Genomic DNA, 10941 nt, shown 5'->3' with positions numbered 1-10941 from the left:
ATCAATAACAGTCCCATTTGTATTTGATATCATAAATAATTTATTAGATTGGGTTTGTTTTGCTCATTAGTTTGTAGAATGACTATGCTTGAGAGGGAAGCCCTCTATCGTGAGTTATATGGTCATATCAATTTGATGCCAACATGAGTAGGTAAACCTTATGGACCTTTGCAATTTTTTTCCGATCGACAGATTAATTTCTTCATGCTAAAACATGACAAAGTTTTACCTTTATTTATCTTCAGCTTTGGTTCAAATGATCCATTATAACGTTTTGTTAACAATAGGAACCTAAATAAAGATTGGTTTAAAACCAAAAGATTTTGTCGATGACAGGTCCAGTGTAAACAGATTTATTTATCCATTATGAACAGGTTTCTTGCATGCCACACAGTATGCTTGGTATCTTACATTTGTGAAGTAATTTTCATTTTACATTGGGGATATCCAAGAACTATTCGCTAGGTTGAGTGGGGACGATAATGCGGTCATGAACAAGCGACACCATCAGTTTTCTTCTACTCTTCAGAAAATAAAAGCCAGTTTTAATAAATACCTGGTTAAACAATATTTTTAAAGGAGCATAAAAAAAACAACATATTTGGAAATGTACCGCTTGTATTTATAATAGAACAGCATTAGCCCATAGCAACTAACCAGATTCAAGTTCTCGCACGTGGCTGGGAGACAAAAAGGGTGATCCGATTTGATATTTTCAACTGAGGCCTAGTATTTTTAAGCTCTGGACAAATATTTACTTGTCCAGCAACTGCTGTAATGCTATACTCTTGCTTTACTACACAGTAGTTAAAGGGAACCTGTCACGTTAAACATTCTGCCCGATTTGCAGGTAGCACGTTATAGAGCAGGAGGATTGGAGCAGATTGATATATATATAGTTGTGTGAGAAGATTTAGGATAACCTGTAATTTATTCATTTAAATTCATGCTTACAGTTAAGAGTCCAGTGGGCAGTCTCACTCAGTGATTGACAGCTATGTCTCTATATACGCATACAGGGAAAGCTGTCAATCAATGGTTGAGACTGCCCACTGAACTTTTTAGCCTGGGAAGAGGAGAAATGTATGACGCAGATTGGATGGTTTTCTGCATGACGCTGTCCAATGAGAGTCATAAATTTCTCCTCTTCCCAACCCAGCTTGACCTCAGCTTCAATCGCGGGATCACGCTAGGCTGGGGAAAGAAGAAAACCTGTACGACGCCGATTGGACAGTCATACAGAAAATATGACACCGCCCAGAGAGAAAAAGAGTTACCTCCCATTTGGCAAGTAGAGCAAAATTAGCATATTTAGAAAAATGCTCATAATTTTCAATACGTTCATTATTTGCAAACACAAATTACACTGTAGTTATCAGCATCATAGCGCCTATTAGATTAGCTAGGAGATATAGAAGTAATTAACTAGTGACAGATCCCCTTTACACTTAGCACGATAAGACAAGTCCTGTTGAACATGTGCAAACATCATTACTGGTTTGGAACACTAAGAAATCAGATACTTGTTTTCATAATTTACTGTTCGGTTAGAAACGAATAAAAGGACGCAATAGTATTAATTACTATAGATCACAACACAGTTGTGCCAATTCTATGTAAACATTCTACAACCATTCATTCTAATGCAATAATTGTGCTGTTATGTGCAAAATGTTTTAGGTGTGTTCTTAACTATGCAAAAAAACATTTTGCTGAAACTCAAAGTAATGAATATATATATATTAGAGCAACTTTACTCTTCATTAAGGACCTCTTTATGCTTACCAGAGGAGAACACCATCAGAATGGCCAATAGAGCATCAATGAAAATGATCTATTCTAAATCTGAGCTTAAATGGAAATGGTTATGTATACTCACAACTACTTTACACTCCAATGTGTACAATTCTAAAATCCAACAATGAGCCAGCCACTATTTGGCATTAAGTCTTTTTATACATTTGATTTTCTGGGGGAAGAAAAAAAATAAAAAATAAAAAAGGACGACCAGGAAGAAGAAAAAAAAAAAAAAAAAGGTTATCCCACTTCTTAAAAAAAAGGGGTCAAAGAATTGCATGCAGCAGCCTCGAGATGCTTCTGAAGATGTGGGAAGAACTGAATAATTCAATTGATAATTGGCATGTCATTTAGTCAGCATATCCTGCACCATCTGCAGTCCAACAGTTAATATGGAAACATGGCCAACTGGGTTGTCTGTTAGATTTGACAAGGGCCCATATAAAGAATTCCTCGAAGTAGCTTCTCTGCTTCCAATGAACAAGCAACACATCATATTCTAAAGCAGACGATGACCAGTAGGTAGGCAAGCTGTAGGGCACACAATTTGCCTGGCTAAGTTCTGAACATGAGAAATGTGAAGCAGGAAGAAGGGAATGATCATTAGGTAAGATGCTTCAGACATCATATCTGTTGTGTGTGTTGGGGTGACTCTGTCGACTGTATTGAAAGTGATCAGTCAGTACACTGGTTCGACCATACTGATAGTCCCTTCCTGGTGTAAAGGAGGGCAGTCCATTCTGGAGCTTTTCGGGAAGTTCACAGTGGTGTTCCAAACCCTGAATTTCTGAACTTGCAAGAGGAAGTAACTGTTTCTTTGCCTCCTGGTTGGCATCATACTTGGCCTGAAAGAAGCATACAAAGTGACTGTAGAACCCAAGATCGATGTTCTTAAATAACCAATACCATGGTGCAGATAAAGGGTCAAAAGGGTAAATACAACATTTTTAAGAAAGCACTTCCAAATATCTAGGACTGTGCAAACATTTTAGGCAGTTGTGGAAAAATGCTTTCAAAAATAAGTGTTAGTTTTTTGTTTTTTTATCAATTAACAAAATGCAAAGTGAACAAACAGAAGAGAAACCTAAACCGAATCAATATTTGGTGTGACCACCATTTGCCTTCAAAACAGCAATTCTTCTAAGTATACCTGCACACAGTTTTTGAAGGAACTTGGCAAGGAGGTTGTTCCAAACATCTTGGAGAAATAACCACAGATCTTCTGTGGATGTAGGCTTTCTCAAATCCTTCTCTTCATGTAATCCCAGACTACCTTTATGTTGACATCAGAGCTCTGTGGGGGTCATATCATCACTTCCAGGGCGACTTGTTCTTCTTTATGCTGAAGATAGTTCTTAATGACATTGGCTGTATGCTTAGGCTCATTGTCCTGCTGCAGAATAAATTTGGAGCCAATCAGATGCATCCCTGATGGTATTGCATGATGGATAATTATCTGCCTGTATTTCTCAGCATTGAGGACACTATTAATCCTGACCAAATCTCCAACTCCATTTGCTGAAATGCAGCCCCAAACTTGGAATTTCCACCATGCTTCACTTTCGCATGCAGACACTCAATATTGTACCTCTCCAGCCCTTCAGCAAACAAACTGCCTTCTGTTACAGCCAAATATTTTCAATCCAGAGCACCTGCTGCCATTTTTCTGCACCCCAGTTCCCACGTTTTCATGCATAGTTGAGTCACTTGGCCTTGTTTTCAAGTCAAAGGTATGGCTTTTTGGCTTTAATTCTTCCATGAAGACCACTTCTGGCCAGACATCTCAGAAGATTAGATGGGTGTACCTGGGTCTTACTGGTATCTGCCAGTTCTGAGCTGATGGCGCTGCTGGACATCTTCAGATTTCGAAGGGAAGTAAGCATGAGGTGTCTTTGATATGCTGCACTAAGTTTCCTTGGCTGACCACTGCATCTACGTCCTCAAAGTTGCCCATTTCTTTGCGCTTCTTCGAAAGAGCTTGAAAAGCACATCTTGAAACCCCTGTCTGCTTTAAAATCTTTGCCTGGGAAAAACCACTACATTGTCGCTGTGCTCATGCTGGCCATGGTGGACCTGTGGCATGAAACAGTCTTCCACAACCTCACCTTTGTAGCAGAGTTGGTCTGCTCCTCCCTCACACAATTTTAAGTTTCCTACGCCGCGATTTCTGTTATTTATTGACGGTTTCAACCTACATATGAAAATGATAATCACCACCTGTTTGGTATAATTGGTTGATCATACATCTGACTATAATCCTACAAAATCCATGACTGTGTGCAAGTGTACCTAGAAAAATTGATGCAGTTTTGAAGGCAAAGGGTGTTCACACCAAATATTGATTTGATTTATATTTTTCTTCTGTTCACTTTGCATTTTTAATTGATTTAAAAAAATCTATTAAACACTTATTTTTTAAAGCATTCTTACTTCAACCAAAACACTTTGAACTTTACACCCTTGTACTGATGTCTTTATCTGCTTGTAGTTGATGCCTGTAATCGGGGGTCGGAGGAAAACAAAACATGGATTACACAAGAGACTTTTCATATTGAACTTGAGATGCAATTCTAAGTTCTAATAAATGCCTCTAGGAAAAAAAACAAAACCGGACAATAGTTTAAACTACAGCACATATTTAATAATTATCAGACCCTGTTCTTAGTCATGTTTTCCACTTACCTTGTTATAAAGAAATACCCCAAGAATTGCAGTCAACATTCCAAGAACATTGGTGGCTGTCACAGGATTACGAAGCAAAATGAGAGACACTGTTATAACCATGATCCTCTTGGTGGCGTTCGCTACAGAGTAACTGAGCGGGCTGATAAGATTCAAAATGCTAAATGCAATAAGGTTCTGAGCAAAGTTGCATGTGCCGCTGATCACGAGGAGGAGGAGCGTCCATGACCATTGAGAAAAAGAAGTCTGAGGACGAGAAACAGCAAAGAAGCGCAAAAATGAAACAAAGCAAAAAAATAACCCTAAATATAATGAATTCCTTCAGTCTTTATAGCTATATTCAGAAAGGTCACAACTTTTTTTTTGTTCCCTGTAGCTGTATGAGGTTTTTTTCTTACAATAGAAGTTGTAATTTTTAATGGCACCATTATGGGGTACATATTTATTTATTGATTATCTAGGTGGGAATTATAAAAAACAAGAAACAATTCTGCCATTGTTTTATAGTGTTATAAATTTTGCACAATTCACGATAAATAACAGGTTACCTTTATTCTATGGGTTGTTAGGATTACAACCATACCAAATATGTATAGTTTGTTTTAGGTTTTACTACTTTTGCACAATAAGGCCTCATGCACACGACCATAGCCATGTGCACGGCCGTGATTTTCGGGTCGGTCGGCAACGGAGTGACAGCCGCTAGCCGCACGCAAATCGCGGACCGTGCACATGGCCACGGCCATTAATTTCAATGAGCCCAGACTGCAGAACACTGCCGTAATAAGGCTTGCCCATTCTTTCTGCAGTCCAGGCTCCTGGGCCATGCACGGACCGTGAAAACCACAGTCGTGTGCATGGCCCCATAGGAATGAATGGGGCTGCAATACTCCCGTGGATTTTCGGGGGAATTGCGGCCGCAAAAGCACGTTCGTGTGCATGAGGCCTAAGGGCCAGTTAACAGTTTTGTTTTTTTACACGTTTGACACGGAAACCACGTCGGAAAACGTGCCAAAAAACTGCCAAAAACGCCTCCCATTGATTTAAATGGGAGTCGGAGGCTTTTTTTCCCCGCAGGCGGAAAAACCGTCTCGCGGGAAAAAGACGCGACATGTCCTATCTTCGGGTGTTTACGTCTCTGACCTCCCATTGACATCAATGGGAGGCAGAGAAAGCGTATTTCGCACTGTTTTTTGGCCGCGGGCGATAAACGCCACGAAAATCGGCGTGCAGGCAAAGCAAAATCTGCCTCAAAATTCCGTTTGGAATTTTGAGGCAGATTTTCGGCCTGCAAAAAACTGTGTGAGCCCAGCCTAAACAAAAACAAAAACGTTTGTATGTTGCCACATTTAAAGAGTCATAAGTTTTTAATTAGGGCTTGTCAAGACGTAACGGAATCACTGCAGAAAATTTCTGCAGCAATTCCGTTTAAAGTACCAGACTTTCCACTGCTGAAAAAAACACACCATTTCCTGCATTTTTTGCTGCGTTTTTCACAATGTTAGGAGATGGTGACATCTCCTCTGAAAAACACAGCAATTCAGTCCACTTTCAGCAACAGGAATTGACATGCTGCGGTACGAAAAATACGCCCCGCAGGTCAATTTCTGCTCTGAATTTTTACGCAGCGTGTGGATAAGATTTGTTAGAGGCTCTGTCACCAGATTATAAATGCTCTATCTCTTACATAATGTGATTGGCGCTGTAATGTAGATAACAGCAGTGGTTTTTTATTTAGAAAAACTATCATTTTTCACCAAGTTATGAGCGATTTTAGCTTTTTGCTAATGACTTTCTTAATGCCCAACCGTGTTTAAATAGAAGTGTATGACGCTGACCAATCTAGAGATGTCACAATACCAGAACTTGGACTTCGATACCGATCCTTTGTGTAGTATTGCAATTTCGATACCAAAACGATACTTTTCCAACAGTAATAAAAAATAAGTTCTTCCATTTTCTGATGTGAGGCGCGAGGTGTGATGAATTTTGAATGTGCCTCATATTAATAGTAATTAACCCCATCATGTTTCTCCAGTCATAATGGGTTAATGTGTAAGGAGCATGATGGGGTTAATTACTATTAATGTGAGGCATATGGAGGTTAAATTCATCACACCACGCGCCTCCCAATAAGTGAAAGAGAAGTTTTTATTTCATTTTTTTTATAGCGTACATATCATAAATGACGCAAAAAAATAGTTGTGCCGGTTATTACGGCCGCGCCAATACTGAATGTGTATATTTTATGTATTGAGACTTATTTTAATGTTTATTGTAAAAAAAAAAAAAAAAAAGATGCATGTGTATTTTTTTACATTTAATATTACTATGTTTTTACTTTATTTTTAAACTTTAATGTACCGGTATATATCTATATGCCAGTACATTAGCCTGTGTATCGATAGTACACAGGCAGTTAGGACATACCCAAGTATGCCCTAACAGGAAATATGGTAAGACAGCTCTGGGGTCCTTCAATGGACCCTGGGCTGTCTGCCCATATATGGTATGTCCCTCAAGCGCGTCACAGGGATTCCTGTGATGCGATCCAAGGGGCATCCCCCCTTCTCATTTTCTCCTGAATGCTGCAATCAGCTTTGATCGCAGCATTCAGGGGAATTGCGGCGGAGATGAGAGGTTTCTCTGATCTCCGCAGTCATAGAGCGGGGCTGCGGCTGTGTAATACAGCCATTGCCTCACTCCTGACAATAAGTGCGTGCGCGGTCAGCATAAGGTGATGCGGATGGCGCTGCACTAATGAGCGGCGGTTCAGGCACGGAGGACAGAACATGGGGGTGTTTTGCAGTGCGCCTGCCATGTTCTGTCTTCAGTGCCGCCGCTCATTAGTGCAGCGCTGGCCACATCGCATCATCCTGACGGCACGCATGGGGCAATGGCTGTATTACACAGCCGCAGCCCTGCTCTCATACATTCATGTACTACTATACCAAGCTGTGTGGCCGCACAGCTTAGTATTGAAATACATTAAATAACGGTATCGAATAGTTTGAGGATGCACAGTATCGATGCATCGTGCATCCCTAGACCAATCATCGTTATACACTTCTCTCCATTCATTTACTCAGCACATAGTGAATCTGCATTGTTCACTATGTGCTGTCACATACACCCACATTAACGTTACTGAAGCGTCTTGACAGTGAATAGACATCGCTTCCAGCCAGGACGGGATGTCTATTCACAATCCCGACACTTCGCTAACGTTTGTGTGAGACTTACAGCACAGCAAGCGTAATCTCGCGAGATCACGCTGTAAATGACCGCACAACGTGATCTCGGTGTGCTGTGCTGTAAGTCCCACACAAACATTAGCGAAGTGTCGGGAATGTGAATAGACATCCCGTCCTGGCTGGAGGTGATGTCTATTCACTGTCAAGACACTTCAGTAATGTTAATGTGTGTGTGTGACAGCACATAGTGAACGCCGCAGGATCACTATGTGCGGATTACATGAATTGAGAGAAGTGCATGACGCTGATTGGTCAGCGCCATACACTTCTCTCCACAACGCCCACTTGGTCTAAAGTAAAAACACGCCCAGTTGGCCATTAAGAAAGTCATTAGCATAAAGCTAAAATCGCTCATAACTTGGTGAAAATAGATAGTTTTTCTAAATAAAAAAACACTGCTGTTATCTACATTACAGCGCCAATCTCATTATGTAGCAGATAGGGCACATATAATGTGGTGACAGAGCCTCTTTAAATCTCACCCACTTTGCTGCTACTGTATTCTGCTGCGTATTTTCCGACCGCAATTTCGGACGGAAAATACACAGCAATGCCGCTACGTGTGGACGAGCCCTTACTCTGTTGAGGTAGCCATATGTGGACTTGTTCTTTGCAGAACAAGTCATATTTTTCAATAGTTTTTCAGCATGGCCTAACAGGCATACAGCCATGTCGGCTGTATATTACAGTCAGAACCTGCTGTGGATGGCACAGGCTGAGCTTCTGTTCCCCACCATTCAGACGGAAGTAGCTTTACACCCATTTGCGGGAAGGCTAAAACTGCTGTACAATTACGTCCGAATGCAGAAAGGGGGTTATATCCAGGAAGCAGACGGGTGTATCTAAAAGATGTCCACGGTTAGGAAACAGCAGATGCAAAGTTCATTAACTGCTAAGCCCCTAAACCAGAGTACAAAGAACACACGGTTTATGCTGTCCGGAATTGGTCATGCGGGCAATTTAGTAACAAGTTCATTTGAACTGCACCCCACCAGAACAGTGCAAAGGCCTGTAATACACTAGATTAACTCTTAACTGCCCATTTCCAGCACATCTTTCTCATGCAAGGTACATTTCAAAGAGCATCCGTTACCATTGTTTATGTATAATTAATGCTATAACAATGTATTCTATTGGGAGTATTCCATTATATGAGGTCTTACACTGCGAAAGGGTTCAATTGCACCCTTTTGCAGGAAATTTAAAAATTATGTGTAAATTAATCTAAGGGGTTTGCCGGTCTATGGGGGAAGAGCTTGTAGACTTCATTGAGTGCTTTGACCAATCACGTTCACAGCTGCTCATGTGTATGTGAGATCACATGACAGGCCGTTAAAAGGACCAATTTCACTGCAGCGCCACCGTATTTATCTGCATGGGTCAATAAATCAAATCACATGTATTCAAATTCCTGAAGCACTATACAATAAAAAAAATATAGTAGCAGGTGCAAGCCTCAGGACCTCGACTTACAGTCCTTTGATCAATACGCAATATTCCAAGGAATAGGCAGCACTCACATGCAGGGATCAAGTAAAAAAAAAGCGATGCTTTATTCACCCATAGTAATGCGACATATCAGCCCCCATCATCGGGGCTGAAACTTGATCACTTTTCCCCTGCCTATTCCTTGAGAAATTATATATATCAAACAAATGTATCGGTCCTTATTTTTTATATAGCAGTCAATAGAATGAACATCAAATAACAGGTCAACTCACCAGATCACTCTCCACTAAAAAGGATGATAGATCTAATAGGACCCATGTGGGGATCATGAAAAAGACAGCATGACAACCTAGGAGGTTGAGTAAGCGTAGATGATGTATACGAGAGTCTCGGAGCACCTGCAGAGTTAAAGAGAACTTCTTGTGTAAGCAGAAATGACAGCAGCTTATGTACTGTGTGCACAATAAACAATGAACTGGATGCAGAGATGCAAATACAGTGCTGCAAAGCAGAAAAGAATGACTTTATACTTCAGAAATAGACAATACCTCTTTGCATATAGTGTCATCCTTTCCTCAATAGGATTATCGTAGCAGTTAAAGAGGCTCTGTCACCACATTATAAGTGTCCTATCTCCTACATAAGGAGATGGGCGCTGTAATATAGGTGACAGTAATGCTTTTTATTTTAAAAACCGATCTTTTTTCACAACCTTAGGAGCGATTTTGGTTTATGCTAATGCGCTTTCTTAATGCCCAAGTGGGCGTATTTTTACTTTCGACTAAGTGGGCGTTGTACAGAGGAGTGCATGACGCTGACCAATCAGCATCATGCACTCCTCTCCATTCATTTACACTGCACTAGCGATATAGTTATATCACTATGTGCAGCCTCATACACAAACCCTAACATTACTACAGTGTCCTGATAATGAATACACATGAAATCCAGCCTGGACGTCACTTGTGCTCAGAATCCTGACACTTCTGACTTTTTTTTGTGAGATTCCGGCAAGTGAAACCAAATCTCGTTTAGCTCCGTGATCTCGCGAGATTTGGTTTCACTTGCCGGAATCTCACAAAAAAAGGAGAGTCAGAAGTGTCAGGACGAGCTTGTTTTTTTTTGCGAGACTAGCTATAGTTTTAACAGCCACCATTTTTGGATACATGCAACTTTTTGATCACTTTATTTCAATTTTTGTAGGGCAAAGTGACCAAAAAAAAAAAACTAGAAATTCTGGCAGTTTTTTTACGGGTTTTTTTTTACACCGTTCACCGCGTGGAATAAATAACAATATTTTTTATCGTTTAGGTCGTTACGGTCGCAGCTATACCAAATATGTATGGTTTATTTTTTTCAATAATAAAGGACTTGATAAAGGGTGATTTTGTTTTATTTTATTACTTAAAACTTTTATTATATTTTTTACAACTTTTTTTTTACACTTTACTTTAGTCCCACTAGGGGACCAACTGTCAGATGTTATGTAGTGATGTTACGTAGTGCTGCAGAACCACCAGTCCGTGTGTGTTCTCGCGGGAGGAAACAGCGCAAGCCGCCCCGACACTGTCCGTAGATGATTGGACAGTGTCAGAGTGAAGACATCATGCCCCCTTGCCATTTAGTTAGAAACGTCCCATTGACAGTTCAGGGTCTTCTTTACATATCGGGCGCCAAATATAACGGCGCCGATATGTAAATAACTAAGGAAGTTAGAAAAAAAAAAATGTGAAGTGAGACAGTGTTTGTGAAGCCCTGC

General features: G+C 40.4%; 1 protein-coding gene across 1 annotated transcript in view; it reads right to left on the bottom strand.

Annotated features, from left to right (window-relative positions):
* Positions 1 to 337: 337 nt before the first annotated feature.
* SLC35E1 (solute carrier family 35 member E1) overlaps positions 338 to 10941 on the bottom strand; it is a 28219-nt gene continuing 17615 nt past the window's right edge. Inside the window, exons 4-6 of the mRNA XM_075825330.1 lie at positions 9455 to 9580; positions 4480 to 4725; positions 338 to 2642 (exon numbers count right to left, since the gene is read on the bottom strand). Coding sequence (XP_075681445.1) covers positions 2415 to 2642; positions 4480 to 4725; positions 9455 to 9580 — 600 coding nt within the window. The 3' untranslated portion in view covers positions 338 to 2414. The remainder of the gene's footprint in view (positions 2643 to 4479; positions 4726 to 9454; positions 9581 to 10941) is intronic.

Source organism: Rhinoderma darwinii, chromosome 1 (assembly GCF_050947455.1).
Source record: "Rhinoderma darwinii isolate aRhiDar2 chromosome 1, aRhiDar2.hap1, whole genome shotgun sequence".
Lineage (NCBI taxonomy): Eukaryota > Metazoa > Chordata > Amphibia > Anura > Rhinodermatidae > Rhinoderma > Rhinoderma darwinii.
This window is presented reverse-complemented; position numbering and strand designations above follow the sequence as displayed.